This window comes from Vanellus vanellus (genome assembly GCF_965231255.1).
Source record: "Vanellus vanellus genome assembly, chromosome: 4".
In the NCBI taxonomy this organism is placed as follows: Eukaryota; Metazoa; Chordata; class Aves; order Charadriiformes; family Charadriidae; genus Vanellus; species Vanellus vanellus.
In genome coordinates, this window is record NC_138909.1 from 69683329 (window position 1) to 69699710 (window position 16382).

Consider the following 16382-nt stretch of genomic DNA (forward strand, 5'->3'; position numbering starts at 1 on the left):
GGAGTATATATACACCCCCCTATGGGGTGGGAGAGCAGGGGAAGTGTGCGCACACATGCCTGCGTGTCTGTCTCTCTCTGCATATTGCCAGCAACTGTATTATAAAAGATCCACTTCATGTTTTATGGCTGGTGGGTTTTTTACCCCCTTAATTATTTGACTCTGAAGTTCTCTTTAAAACAAAAGAGCACAAAACCCAGCAGAAACAAACCACCTACTGTCTCTAATCAGGTATGACCTAATTCTTAAACCAGGGTTAGCTGAGTTAGCCATGACAGCAGAACTGCTTAGTTCTCTAGCACACTAATACAGCATCACAGTTCCCAGGCCCCCACCAACGACACTAGCCAAGAGACAAAGTGCTTCCTTTGACCTGAAAGAGCTTTGCTAATGCACCCTCTTTTCTCCTGGAACTAACATCTAGAGCCAAAACATGCCAAGCTGAAAACCAGAGTGCAGCTCTGCTTGACTAAGAGTCTATGAGCTCAGTAAAACAGACATTCCTGGTAATGCCATTTGGCGAAGTACCTCTGCTCGAAGCTCACAGATAATTACTGGCAAATCATAATTATTGGCCCATCATAATTTCAAAGTAATCCACATGCCAACTTTTGGGTTACAATAGTCTACCTCATTTCTTTTCTCCGTTAGAGAATAAACAAATAACCATTGTATCATGTTATACATTATTAGTATTAACTTACAAAATAAAACCTTACAGTTTTCTGTGCCTTCTCAGACCCCCTGCTTTATTTTAAAAACAAAACTCTAAAAAGGATGATTTAAATAACCATATCTAAATAAAGCTAAGTGAAACATGATTTTCCTATTTGCTTGTCCCCAGACTTTTTCCAAGAGCTGGCAAAGAAAAACAGGTTTGAAGAAAAACCAAAGCAAGCTGATAAATACAGCAGCAGGAAAGAGATTTAGGAATTGTATACTGTATTTGGATCACTGCTGTTTGGGATTGGGAAGATCAAAGATACTACCCTGAACACCACACGTTTGAGAGGAGTGAATGAAAAAATGTCATTTAAACCATGGTATGTCAATAATCTTGTATTTTCATCTCGACTGGAGACTTCACATTTCCTGCTAGGCTACACAGGTCACTGTGCAAAGAAAATGCACTGGGAAAGAAAGCCACACACTGCCCTATGAAAAGACAGGTGAACAGAAATGAAAACACAGTTATCAGTGCTCAGTTTTACGGTTCTGGGGAAACACATGTTTGCATGGCTGCAAATCCAATTAATGTTTCAGGGTTAATGATCTGTAGCCAAAGAACCAAACTCATAAATGCTGTAATCCTCCAAACTCTGTAAAAGGCTGTAAACCTCCCTTGCTGTGCAGTTCTGATCTAAAACATCACCTAAAGCTGGGGACCTTTAGGTTTGAAGGAGTGAATGAACCGTGGATCACACTTCTGCTCTTTGGCATCGTTAAACCTTCACCACAGGGTAGGGTTTTGCTCTGCAGCAGCTTTTCCAAGAGGAACTCCAGAAGGATTTTTGGCAGGAATGCAGAACCATGACAAATCTCTGCACGTAAGCAAATTCCACACTCTAGTTGTTGGCTCATGTAGTACTAAGCATGTACCTTTAAAAAAATAATTAAAAAAGTCAAGAAAACCAAAGCAAATACAATCCCCTACCAGGCAGAGAACAAGAGATCAATTACACGTGACTGATGGCAGAGTAGTATTGGAAACTGGATGGATCATAAGGGCATGGGTAGAAAAGATCCCATTACAGGGAGAAAATGGATTAGCACATCAGTTTGAACAACAAACTAATGCACATTACAAAACCACGGACTGATTATTTTTCAGATCACACAGCTGTTGGTAGCCCTATGAACATTTACATTAGAGTACGTTTGTCTTGATGATTTAAATGTGTGCTACTAATTTCTTTTCTATTTCTGAGCCTACAGGTCTTGGTTTTGAGCAGTTTCCCTTTGCTTCCCTTTGTGTTTCTCCTTTTCTCCTTTTTAAAGGTTAGATCTGTCTGCAGACATACGTAAATCATTACAGTATTTAATAAGGTCTTTTATCACAGACCACTGAGCAGGCTTGTGTCTGAGACACAGCATGTAGGTCACATAATTAACTGTTTCTTAGGCAGCCAACACAATCTTGGAAATCTCCCTTACATTTTCTTTCACTGTTTTAAAATAAAACAAACTATCACAATATTTTATGCTTTGAAAGATCAAATATCATAAAATATAGCCCCTGTATTCCAAGAAAGAAGCAAGTTCCAGTATATACACCTGGTACACATCAAGAAAGCTTGCATTGGTTCCAGATGAAAATACTGGAGATGATCAAAGCTAAACTGAGTAACAACAGAATAAAGAGATCTTATGCAACTAATGAACAAGCAAACACTTCCATTCAATCGACATGAATAGACTGCAATGCATCAATTTTCTCAGGGAAATACAGTTGTCACATAAAAATTCGTAATTACAAAAAATTCAAAATGCAGAATCAAAAAGATATTAATAAGATTTTTAAACATTTGCAGCTTTCTGTTGCCGTTCATGTTGTATTATTTGAATTGCTGAAAATGTGCATGCAATACAAAAATAAGCACAGAGATATTCAGGTCACAACAGAATTCAGAAATCCACTAATAACTGCTATTTCAATATTTCAAGTAGATTATTAAAAACTAAACTTCTGTGGAATAAAATACAAGGGCTTTACAAATACTGCAAAATAACCTTTAGAATAAATTACTTCTCTAGACCAGGTCAGTATCGAATTTTCTGCTCTCACAGTCTCTTACTCATTCTCCAAGACACTACAGACTCATTTTTTGCAGACTCCAATGCATAGGATGACAAAAGTCGCTCTCTTGTTTTGAGTTTAATACTTCTGTCTCAGTGGTTCCTGCTGGCTCATAGCCAGAGGTCAAACCTGCTCTAATCAAAGCAAGAAAATGTTGCAGGACCATTGTGCTGGTTCAAGATTTTTTTAAATCCAAATTTCTTATTCATTAATGCATTTCTGAATGAAGTAAAAAAAAATCTAGTCAGTTGAGCAAAAACTGGAATGGACACTACTATTCTCTACTAATACCCTTTTGGTATATGTAGCTCTGAAGACGAAATTAAAATCACCTTATTCTTTTCTCCAGTCTTCTCAGTAAAGAACAGACTTTGATTTTAGATGCTTTGCAGATACCTTGAGTTCACATCCTAAAGGGACAGGTTTATGGACTTTGCTTTGAGCTATTAAGGGTGCTTTGGTTTTCATTTTAATACAGTGAAATAAAAAACATGCTTCCTCAGTGAAGAAAAGGCAGTCATACTTTTCACCAGAAACTAATAAAGCATGATTGTTGCAATAATGCTCAAATTGGAGTCTATCCGTTAGGGTAACTCAAGCGGGTTTCATTATTCTGCAACACACAAAAATGACCCCAACAAACACAATATGCTTTGTCAGAAAAGACAAGCCCTGCGGGAGTTTACAGGGCATGAAAGAATATGTGCATTTATTTCTTAAAAACTAATGCTCTGTACTTGTTATCTTGAACCTTAAACATTGTACTTTTCTGATGAGGGCTCTTCTGCAGGCTGATAGATGTAAGTGGTTCTAATGCAGCCAGGAGCACTTCATTTAGTACCGTGGTGCATAATTTCAAGAGTAATATGCATGACATTCAGCTTAAAAAAAAAAAAAAAAAAAAAAAAAAAAAAAAAAAAGCTTTTAGGTGAACTCTCAACCTTACTGAATCAATGGAGATAAACCTTCTGTCTTCATTAGAGTCAGGATTTCATGGTCTCTTTAGAAAGAACATTGTTACGAGTAATTTTTTTTCTGCAGAAATTGTTTACAACATGATCCAAAGTCAATGAAGTTAAATCACTTTTGATCAATTCCTACCCTTTCAAAAAGACTCAAATTAACATGAATCCTGAATCCAGAAATCTTGAGCCCTGGTGGCCCCCCCACATTTGAGGACCTACTTACTGTCATGCTACCTCCCTGCAGCACTGCAGAGCAATCATCTTGAGGCATATAGAATAATGCATACCCACACAGGAGCAACGTGACATTACTATGTACTGCATATCTTGTATTTTTAAATCTCTTAAGAGGTAAATATTACCTTCTAGTCCCTTTTCTCTTTGATGAAATACAGGAAGTTTTGCCAAACAAGACCTCTGTTCCTTTAAAGTGAAATTTAGAGCTAGAACTCATGCCAAAATAAATATACATGCTGGCTAGAGCTATCTAAATATTGCTCTGTCATTCAGCACAATGTTCCATTTTAATTGATTTTTAAATTAACTTTCTCCATAAATGTACCTTTCAGCAGGTCCACAATGGACAAATAACCCACCGAGGTTGTACAATGCTGTTTTCAAACTGTGTATATATTCTATAATACACATAAATATATATTATATATACCCCCACAAGTATATACTCTGCTTTTTTTCATTAAAAAAATATATCTATGCAACAGAATGGTAAACTTTGTGACACTGCAGCTCCAGTGCTGCCTCCCCCAGCTGGCAGCAAGTGAAGTCACCTGCCCATGGAAAGAGCTACCATGGGTGTGCACCTACGCTGCCCATGCAACCTGGCCACCCACAGCACTCACAAGGTAGTAACGGCTTCAAGGGAAAAGTGTGCCCCACACAGCTCCCATCCGCATCATTTATCCTCCTGTAATGTAATTGCTATCTATGTTCTTACTACTCCAACGATTCCATGTCAACAGACCTGCAGCAGAAAAAGTCACTGTCAGTACTGGAACTTTATGGGCCAAGAAGATATTTTCATCTGATTTGAAACAGAAGTGTGCTTGTATTTTATCTTCTCTTTTCCCAATGCTGTAGAAATCTGGCAGTCCAATGCAAATCTTTTGTGCAGTATATCTTAAGAAAGAAAATACTGATAATGCCCCCAAACTCAAGACATAATTAACTGCATTACAAACCAGGAAATTAACAGTAAATTTTAAAGCAGTTTCCGTTCTCTTTCACATGAGGAATGGCTTTGTGATAGATTTTTCCAAGAAAAGCTACAAGTAAAATCTTTCCCTCTACATCTCTCTTGCTGTTCAGTCACCTGTGTCCTGATCCTGCACGGAAGATAGGCATCTAATTAGATCCCAGAGATACGTGGGATTTCTAAGAGTGAAAGACATGTAACATTTTGCAGGATCTAATTATAAATCTTGAAGGGTTCAAGAAATTAAACTACATTATGCTAGATATTTATTAGACATATATTAAAACAATTAAACATATTGTAACTCTGTATACTACTTAAAAAGTCAATTGCTTAGATTTTAGAAAAACACTAGGTCTTTCTCTGCCCTGGACTAAACAAGACTCCATTTAGGGACAAGGTGGAAGCAAATATCTTCTAGATGGAAATCTGTTATGATGTACCTCACACTGTGACATTATCAATTATAACATCATTTAATGACACAATAGATGTCAGTAGCAATAAGTATCAATCACGGAGAGATAACAAATGAGCAAACACACTCTCCAAAAGTTCTAATGTCTAAAATCAAAAAGAATACCATTTAAAAAAAAATTGTTGAGGAGATATATTTTAGTGCTTTAGTCTGCTATTTCTAAAACTGCTTTCAAAGCAGAATGTTTTCGAGCACCTGCATTGTTTACCCGCAGCACCTCCATAGCTGGGAGGGTGCCTCAGCGCTGCTAATGGCAGCCAGCCAGATTCAGAACCAACCAATCAGTACAGGAACTGCCATCCCCTGTATCACTCACCACCGCTACCCAGAAGCTGCAGGGGTGGAAAGATGGATAAACGTTTGCTATACTATAGCGATTGTCAAGACTGACCATTCGCTGGATGTTTCAAACAGAAGATCTATGTTTTGACTCATAGTTTTGAAAGCTACTAAAATGACTACCTGGATGATGGGGGGGAGGAGGGGGGGGGTAGGGGGAACAGGGGCACCTTTTTGTGTTTGAAAGAAACAAGGAAAAAACCCTAACCCCAAACACTACAACGTTTATTTTGGTTTTAAGTTGGGGTTTTGTTTAGGTTTTTTTTTGTTTTTTTTTTTTTGTTTGTTTGGTTTTGTTTTTTTTTTTTGTTTTTTTTTTTTTTTAAGATTTTATTCCCAGATTATCATTCTTCCCTCTGAAAGCCTCCCACAAACGGATACCAAAAGGAAACATTTTTTTTAAAAAACTACTTAACTCTTACTCTATAGTTCTTTTGATTTAAAGTACTTGAGAACATGATTGCTGTTCACAAGAAACTTTCATCTACTGGCAAGAATATTCTTTGAAAAAACAAAACAAAACAAAAGAATTCCCCTCTCCTGACCAAGATGCTATTCAAATTGTTGAGATGAAAACCACAACTTTTATTCTGCTCGCTCTTACAAACTTATAAACACTGGTTATAATTATGGCTTAAGTTGCAACTAAAATTATTACCTACTCAGGAGTTGAAAAAATAAATGAAATTATGTGTCAAGAACTTTCCCATAGAGAATATGGACATTTTAAAGCTACCCTACAAGACCCAGGAAAAATTCCACCTAAAGTAACAAATCTGATGACCCATAGTTAAAAATTAAAGATAGAAAAGACAGAGTTGCTACAACAGTCAGGGAAACAGGGACTCATAAGAAGATGGCAACCCTCATAGCCTCATTATGAATAATTAAAAGCACTTGGCTTGTTTAATAAAACAAAGCTGAAGAAGAGACATAATTACCTGCTATAAATGCACTAGAAGATGGCTTAACATAGAATAAGAGGATAAAAAAATCGCCTCAAAAAGTTTAGCTTAAAAGCATTTGACCATCAAAGGAAGGTAACGCTTGAATCAGTTTGTCAGTAAGGCTAGTCACGGCAAAAAGACCCCAACCAAGAACGTTTAAGAAGAAACTTGGAACTAATACATGGTATCATATATTGTGGTTCCCTATAAGGGAACGGTTCCCTATAAGTAACGGGTTCAAGATTTCTTCTAGTCCTCTACCCTTTGACAGGCCCTATTTCCTAGGGAATGAAAACCAAGGATTGTCTCTGAAAGAAACAAAGTCCTATTCCAAAAACAAGCAGAAGTACCATTTTGGAAGAAAAACTGTTGAAGATACCCCGTTTTTCTTTTAGATTTAATCTTTTTTTGTAAGGAGACTTAAAATGGAATAAATTCCTCAGATTTAATTAACTGATTTGAGTCCATTAACTGAAATGAATTGAACTGAACTGAGGCTTTCTGTAGTGTTTCATGTGCTCATGAGAAGATTATATGCAGCACGAGGTGGACTGTGAAACCGCTGGAAAATACTCCCTGTGAGGGTACTCTTGACTGTGAGAGAGAATTATGGACTTCAGTGTGAAAAGATGATACTTACTTGGAATTACTAGACATGGCAAAAACTCCTCCTCTCTAGTCAAGTCTTCACTTGCATCAGAAATCAGACTCATTTCCATCACCATGGAGATATCCTGGATCCATTACTAATGGTCTTGTGTCTAGTCAGGATATTTGCTTCCGGAGAAGACCAGAAACAAGCAAATGTAGGATGTCTCCAAAACACACATACACACCTTCATAGCATAAAAAGCAGCAGAGAGATGGATAATAACTCTTTTTGGGGCATACAGTATTTTGTAAAATTATTTCGATAGTGCTATTTACAGGCCGCTTTCATGACAGCCAGAAGTGGACTGACAAGTCAGCTTGTCAGAAACATGCCTCATATCACTCCAAAAAGCCCAACTGGTTAATTCCTAATGCCCAGGTAATCCAGAGGAGTTCATCACCAACTCACTTCCCATGTCTCCAACTGTGTTTTCATTCACCTACAGTTAAGTAATTAAATTTAAGTAGCTGGTATCAGCATCTCCTACCTCTACCCCTCTTGGAAATAGCCTTTTTCTCTTCCTTTCTTTTGAGATCCTGAGAATTTACTGGTTTCTGAAGTAGAAAACAGACTTTCAGAGCAACTGCCTAGTACTTCTGCAGGTATAAATAGATTCTTCCCATTCTTAGACATTGATATATACCTGAAACTACTCTAAAATGGCAAGGCTAGAAAGGGAAGCTCTGCTGAACAGGCTAATGTGGACAGGGAATTCAAAAATCCATGCTTAACACAGAAAGACTAAATTATGCCTTAGCAGAAAACCTCATTTTAAAGGAGAGAATAAAGGCGAGCCCAAATGTCAGGCCAAACAGGCCAAACCTGAAAAGATTTTGGAGAAATTGGGGTCATGTGAGCTTTCCATTTTTCACCCAATTCCTAGGGACAGAGACAGGTTTCCCAGGAGGTTCAGTTTCTATACATGACTGTGAGGAAAAAAAAATAGCATCTTTCTATACTTTTACACACGGTCTTCATATTTTACAGCAATATAAAAAGACAAATTTACAGTCCAGGATTGGTAAAAGCATCTTTTTACCTCCCTTGAAACTCAATTAGGAAGGCACAGGTTGCTCTATAAATTAACCAGGAAGGTTATGATCTGTCTCCTGGGAAATACCAATTCAAAACTCATTTCCACCTGTGCATGTTTCTCATGCAGAATTGGGATCCTTGTCAAGCGCAATGAGCCATCTCTTCAAGAAATTCCTACCAAAATAAATTATTGAAATCAAGAAACTGGATGTAATTATTCTCCCCTCTTCCCCTTCTCTTTTATGTCCTTGTGCAGACAACATGCACTAAGATGCCAAGGATATGAAGCCCCAAACTGCATCTTAAGCACCTGATATATAGAGAAACATTTGTTCTTTATTGACAATTTTGAATGCTTAACTGTGTTGCTTCATAAATCACTTTTCTCACAAGAATTACATGAATTATTTGAAACACTTTTCCCCAAACTGACATTTTTTCAGTGCTACAATCTTTGCAGAAGTTGACACTCTGGGGGAAGACAACTACTTCAGCTTTCCACAAGGTGGCACCGTTCCCATTGCTGAAATACAGCATTACTCGGTGCCATTGAGGCACTTTTTAATTTTTATTCTTTTTTTCAAATGTACTGGCCGCTGTCATGAATAGGTTTAAATAGGTTTAAGATCTCTAAAATATCTCTAACAAGGTTCATTTTAACAAATTCTTCCAATACAGAAGTTAATGAATTTGAAAAAACTTCCTTCTCTAATGCTGAAATGAAGAAAAAGTATCTGTGCTTGCTGCCACACAAAAGCAAACTTCAATCAAATGCAGTTAAGGCATGTCATATGGCAGAGGAGAGCCTAAGGGGCTAAAAAAAAAATAAATATCTAATTTTCCAAGTCTCAGGTCATCAGTTTCAAATCCTATCAGACTTCTTTCAATCTTGCAATATTTTAGGTAAAATGGGCTAAAAAGGAATACAGCCACCACGCTCCCTTCCCATCCATATGAGAATTAAAGATCCCAGAGCATTTTCCTCAGGTGAAGATTTTCCCTGCTGTTTCTGGACTGCTTCCCATCCCTGTGAGGTACAGCCATGCAGCAGCTGCTTGTCTTGTCCTCGGGGCAGGGGCAGATGCACTGAACAGCTCTGCCCACAGCCTCTCCTGCTGCAAAGCAACATCAGCACTGCTGAGCTTCACCCGCAGGACCACGTGCATGGTCACTGCTGCCCCTGCACAACAGCCTCATCAGACAGTAGGTGAGGTGCTTTGACTCACAGAATGGTCAAGGTTGGAAGGGACCTCTGGAGATCATCTAGTCCAACCCCCCTGCCCGAGCAGGGTCACCTACAGCAGGTTGCACAGGATGGCATCCAGGCAGGTTTTGAACATCTCCAGAGTGGGAGACTCCACAACCTCTCTGGGCAGCCTGTGCCAGTGCTCTGCCACCCTCAAAGAAGTTCCTCCTCATGTTAAGATGGAACTTCTTATATTCAAGTTTGTGCCCGTTACCTCTTGTCCTATCACTGGGCACCACTGAAAAAAGACTCTTCCCATCCTTCTGGCATCCTCCCTTTAAGTATTTATAAGCATTAATAAGACTCAAGTAATTTAAAAAAAAAAAAAAAAAAGCCGAAACATATCTATTTCTTGTTTTGCTCCTCTCAGTCACTTCTGTGAATGTTTCAGTGCTCAGTTTTGATTACCTGTTTAAGCATCATCAGCATGGTTTTGCCTAAACAGGATAAACAAAACCAGCTGTAATAGACAAAAGAGGACAAGCTTTTGGCATTGACCCATTTCCCTGATGCTGGATGGGTATCAGTTCCATAAATTTTGAAGTTTAAACAGCAAGCCAGAGAGGAAAGGGAGATGATGACACACAAATTATTCATCCACACAAACACTGCCATGGTTCTCCATGCAGGAAGGGTTTCTAATTCTACCCAATGCAAATCACCTGGGAAGGAGTCAGACTTATCAAAATACTGCCTCCCTATAATGCTTTCCATACTGTAAGGCTTATCTTGAAAGGAACAGCTTTCTGGTTCAGAGCACTGGTACCTAATACTCATCACTCTTCCAACTCCATTTACTGTGCTCAGTAGTTAGTGCTTGTCATTGTAACAAGCACAGCTGAAACCCTTGCTTTTTAATTGCCAGCCTGCCAAGCAAAACACATTTATTCACATCTGATTTAAACATCACAAGCCAAATAATCAAGATGACAAAGAAGTTTAAGTACCCTGATCAGTCTGTTTTCTCTCCTAAAATATATCATTAATGATTGTAATTATTAACTCTGTTACATACTGTCTTCCTGCATGTAAGTAGCTTCTGATCCTGTCAGTCATTGCAGATGTATGGCACAGCCAAAACCACTTATGTAAATTACTTGGATTTCCAATTATAGAGATTCACATCATCCTTAAAAATGGATGCAAGCACAAGGCAAAACCATCAGCAAGACAAATCTGGAGATATGTACACAAGCATTCAAACCTTCTGCTGCTTCCTTCTCCTCAAAAACCTTAGATTACAACAGTAAAGGCTCCAATTTAATTATGGTGCTTGTTCACATAATGGTCTCATTTTTCTCTAAATTTTATCCTCAAACTAGGTTGCATTCTCTGTTCTAAAATACAAAGATCTGTGTTCTAAAAAGTAACTTCCTTGTTACTAGCTATAAGTTCAAGCAATCACATAAACAAGGAAAAAAGGGACAAACTTGAGAATAAAGAGCAAATTCCGTCACCGAATGCCCCAGGAAGCTATTCAGCCATGACAAACAACAGAGTCCTCTCTCACTCAGGACAGAAACTCACTTAGCTGTGCAAGGGCTCAGTTATTACAGTCGGACAGTAGAATCTTGAGCTGTAACATTCAATTCCTTGGCTTATGTGATTTTAAAATAACTCACACTTTCCTGAACAAATTGAATGAAGCTTTAAATCTACAAATTCCTTTGATGGAATTAGTCTTGCATGGTCAATCTACATTGTGCCAAGAGGAGAAGTACAATTAATTTCCAAACTTAGGAGACATTCTGCACCTTGCAAGTTATCTTTACAATTGGAAATTTTTAATTGTTATCCCATTGAGGATCTTACAGACCTTGGCTTCTGGATCACTGTTGATGCTACAGGAATCATCATCATCAGATTGTGGACCATTTCTGTTACACGCACACAAAAAAAAAAAAAGACAAAATCAATCTTAAAATCATAAAAATTACAGCACAGCACAAAACAGAGATATTCATTCCACAGACTTCTGAAGTCATTGTACCTGAGCTTCAAAGAGGCATAGCGTAACGTTGCTCCTTCAAACTCTTTAAGACTTGGGTCTGGGTTCACAGTGGCTGCATGCAGATCCTAGAGATAAAGGCAGTGCTATTAATATAGTATTAAGTGCTATTAATATAGTATTAAGTACACCACCATGTTATTTCTTATTTCAAAGGGAAATTAAATCCTCCCTGCAAAGAAGCGATAGTATTTCTGGCTGAAGTTGAAAAGAGGCATGCATATATTCTCAAGCTGCATTTCATTCAGTGCAGGCATCTCATTTGTTACGTCATGGCAGTTGTCCTGCTAGTTTAGACTGAATCCATTCCAAGTGGAAAGATCAGAAAAGGCAGCATGTTTGTGAGCTAGACATCCCTAGCAGTACCCCCATTCACTTTGGCCTAGGTTATGAATGACATTCATGGAAAAATAAAAAGGGAAAAAAAAACCAAAACAAAACAGCCACTGCCATGCAAAAAACAAGGATAATAGTATTAAAGGTTCTAAAATCTGACAATATACTTGCCTTCCAAATGTCACTATTAATCTTTCCCCCATTCAGTACAGCAAAATCACTCCATGGCTGTTTCTAGACACATAATTATTCACACAGGAAGAAGCACATTGATAAAAAAAAAAAAGGAAAAGAAAAAGAAAAAAAACACAAGACACTGTTGTTAGCATTGATATTTACAGGATGGGTTAGGGAACAGATCACCTCAAACTTCAACTAATTACTCCACTATACCATGGCATTTGGAGGAAAGGGGAGAGAAGACATGCCTCTAACAGTTACTTACCAAAACAAATGATTGAAACAAGGAAAGTTAATATAAATTAGGAACAAACAATGAAATTACTCCTTAACTATGGTCTTAAAAGCAAGCAAAATGAATCTGAATATGAATGTTGGCCACAGCTGCTACAGCCTTTGATAAACAGCAATTAAGTGGAAACATCAGGATTTCCATTTGATTGGCATTTTTGTTAAAAGACTCTAACACTATTGGAACTAGAAATACTGAAACACAACAATATATACAAGGATAAGATACATACAAGGTAAAAAAAATATTTCTAGAGAGAAAGCACAAGAAAAGGACAGCGAAGAGGAGGAGTAAGGAGTACAGAGAGACTTCTTGCTGTAAAAGTAATTTTGTAAAGTCTAGCAGCTTTTTTAAAAAACAGAACAAAACTAAAAAAAAAAAAAAAACAAAACACCAAACCAACCACCCACCCTCTCATATTCCATTCAAGTTTCTCAAAATTTTCAGAAGTGTTCACTGGTACAATCAAGCAAATAACAGTGCCTTAGCGCTACAGCAACCTGAGGTTCACCTTTCTCTGTAAAGCCTGGGAGGAGCAGCTGATGGTGGAGTTGCCCCTCTCCTCTTCCCCATGCGGACAGAAATCCCACAGTCCTGAACAAGAGCCAGGTGGGACAGGGGATTTGGTTGCTGAGAGACCCAGAGCCACCTCTTCGTAGCTTCACCAAATCAAGTATTCTTGTAATTAGTGGCCCCTTTTAATATGAACTCTTCCAGGTTGTCCAGCTCTGCACCGAGATGAATTAATTATTAATATGGGCCCATGCATGAATTTGCAGGGTGGAACTCTCCCCTCATAAATGTCCTCAGTACTTCCCCGCTGGAGGAATTATTTGTGAGAAACACCCCCAGCAGTAACTCTTCCTTAACATGCCTTTGAATTAACTGAGTTGTTTGCTTTTCCTACTAAGCTCCTCCTCTTTAATTATTAGCTGCTAGTACAGAAGAACCTCCAGAGGTGATCCAGGCCTGGGATGAATCAGGCTATAAGAAGACACAACTACCATCACCAAATTCTGCCATGATCTCAAAGAAGCTCTTATTGAAAATTAAACTCTACAGCTTTCTCTCTGCACAGGAAATAGGAAAGAGGCAGCAAAATCTCTAGAATTTGGAACAGAACGTTACAAAAGACAAGGATTCACAAAGGAAGTCATTTGGCAACACACAGGACAAAAGAGCCATCTAAAACTAAGTCAAATTTAATCAGCTGTGCAAAACCAAAAAACATTTTCATGCTTTTGAGGGGGAGGAAGGGAAGGAATGTTCCAGGTTATTCATATTTAGCATTTATTAGCATTCTTTTTAAATCTGCAGGATTTTCGCACAATGCCTAACTCATAATTGCTTTGGATTGAAATTTACTGATTATCTTGTGGAAGAAAAATAGCCTTGCAGCCTGCGCAACAGTAAGAAATTTTCACATTTTTTCCTTTTTAAAACCCTTTCTGCCATTTGTATGCATTACAGCACCATTCCTCCCTACCCATTTTTTTTTCTGGTTCTCTGTTCAACAATAGTAAGTAACTGCTTTTTATGCTAAATATCCAGAATAAGCTACAACACAAAAATGGCTGACTTGGTCTGTTCTTTGTTGACTGCCCTCAGCTGTGAGCCACATTCTACTAAACGAAGCAAAGCTTCTGTGTATAACATCATTTAAGAGACAGGGACACAAAATAATTAAAAAAAAAAAAAAAAACAAAACAAAACAAAAAAAAACCAAAAACACAAAGGAGGAAATGAGATAAAGGGTAAAAAGGCATTACTCTGGCAGAAATAAAAGGTGTTTCTAAATGTTTATTTGACAAACTCAAAAGCTGAAAGAGCCCAAATAAACTCATCTCAAACTTAGCACACGATGCTTCACAGACAAGCGGGATAAAGACAAAATTATTTCTTATGGACTCCCAGAAGCCTATTGGGAGAGATATGAAATGCTACCCATGCCAGTCTTCAATCCTAGACTATACTCTTTCATCTGCCTAAAAACCTATATGTCCCCCAACCTTTTCAGAAGCAATCAATACAAATTCCAGCACGTGGTAATGAGCTAAACCAGCCCTCTGAAACCAGATTATCTTGGACCACAGGCTTCCCAACAGCAATGAGGGAACCAGCAGTACACAGCTCACACGTGGTCCAACATGGAGCTGGAAGCTGTCCACGGCAACTGCTGCTGACAATGGTAGCGCCGGGATAAAGGTGTTTGGGAGTCCCTATTCTAGGTTGAATTCCACATCTTTTATCAAGTATCAGATTGACCGTATCAGGTTAATCCTCCACGGGGAGGGAGAGGGGGAGCACCTGGGGTAGGCTGTAGTGCAGTGAACAGGGACAGAAACCAGTATCACCTGCAAGTGAGCTGGAGACAATTAGGTATTGGCAAGTATTGATTGTGGAGAGATGAAAACCTGAAGATTCACGACAGCTGACACTGTTCAATCTAGATTACAAATTATTTCATTACCTACCCCTATCTCTTAACCCCACACCATGGCTTATTTCCCTCTTACTGCTCTGGCTCAGGGTTCTGCTCAGAACCAGCCGAATCCCAAAGGATTCTTTCTCCAGTTCCATCTTAATAAAGCTCAATGTCTGTGGTTTCAAGAAATGCAAGACTTTTTCTAACAGTTCTCATTATAACTCCAGCTACGCCCCTTCTTTGTAGCAGTTTCAGAACTTGGCAGCACACAAAGTCCTGAGCCCAATTCACACTCTCATTTTGAACCCCATTAGTGTATTGCAATGCTACCTTAATAACCACTGGGTCAAAAAAAATCAGTATTGTCTAAATAACTGTATGTAGGATGCTTATCAATTAAGGCAGAAACCTTCAAGTGACAAATGTCTTAGTCTGTAACTACAATTAAAATAACCATATAATACCTTACTAATACAAATTTTCAAAACTTGCTTATTTTCTGTATCATCTTTTACACTACAGTATAGGGCCTTGATGCTGCCAGAGAACAATATATGCATAAATCTTTGCTGGATCAAATTCCTTGCTGAATTAGAACTGCTGTATCAAAACCTAGATGAGCCTACTACCTACTCACATATGTGGCATTTTAGAATTACTCCTCAAGTGTCTTATTTAATTAAAATCTATATTCTTATAATTCATATATTTTGTATTCTTCATGATGCTGCTAAGAATTAGTGATTATTCTTTATAATCGCAAACTATTCTTCATTTCATAGAATCATAGAATGGTTTAGGTTGGAAGGGACCTTGGAGATCACTGAGTTCCAACCCCCCTGCCATGGGCAGGGACACCTTCCACTACACCAGGTTGCTCCAAGCCCCATCCAGCCTGGCTTTGAATACCTCCAGGGATGGGGCATCCACAGCTTCCCTGGGCAACCTGTGCCAGTGCCTCACCACCCTCAGAGTGAAAAGTTTCTTCCTAATATCTATTCTACAGCAAACAAAATTGTGAAGAGTTAAAGGTACATCTGGCACATTACCAGCAGGTCTGAAATTTTCATTGTAAAGGCATTTCAAACAAAGGTACAAACATATTTGAAATAAATATATGCATTTTCTCTTTGCAATTTACCAACCATACAACTTACTAACTAAAGCCTTGTTCTCCACATTTTGGAATAAGAAAAATACTTAGTGGTGAAGTTATATCACTCACGTGTACATTACAGGAATTTATACTGGAAGCAAGTGCAGCACTTTACATTCCTAATTTCTGGATTTTTATTTCCCATCTGTTTTCCATCTGAATGATAACAATTGCTGTTCTTTCTCCATGAACCCTCTCAGATATAATTTCCAGCATGCTTTATGCACAGCACATTCCATGGGAGCTTGACTGATGCAAACCGTAACTGAAATGTTGTGCTCAACTTTGAAAACCTTATGAGTAGCATTTATGA

The 16382-nt window shown here is 38.2% G+C and overlaps 1 protein-coding gene across 3 annotated transcripts in view; it reads right to left on the minus strand.

Annotated features, from left to right (window-relative positions):
• Positions 1–16382, minus strand: part of APBB2 (amyloid beta precursor protein binding family B member 2) — a gene marked incomplete at its 5' end in the record, with an annotated part of 122278 nt that overhangs the window by 59144 nt on the left and 46752 nt on the right. For all 3 annotated transcript variants that reach the window (XM_082482293.1, XM_082482292.1, XM_082482294.1), the window contains 3 exons: positions 11489–11549; positions 11663–11748; positions 12188–12250. In XM_082482293.1, coding sequence (XP_082338419.1) covers positions 11489–11549; positions 11663–11748; positions 12188–12250 — 210 coding nt within the window. The remainder of the gene's footprint in view (positions 1–11488; positions 11550–11662; positions 11749–12187; positions 12251–16382) is intronic.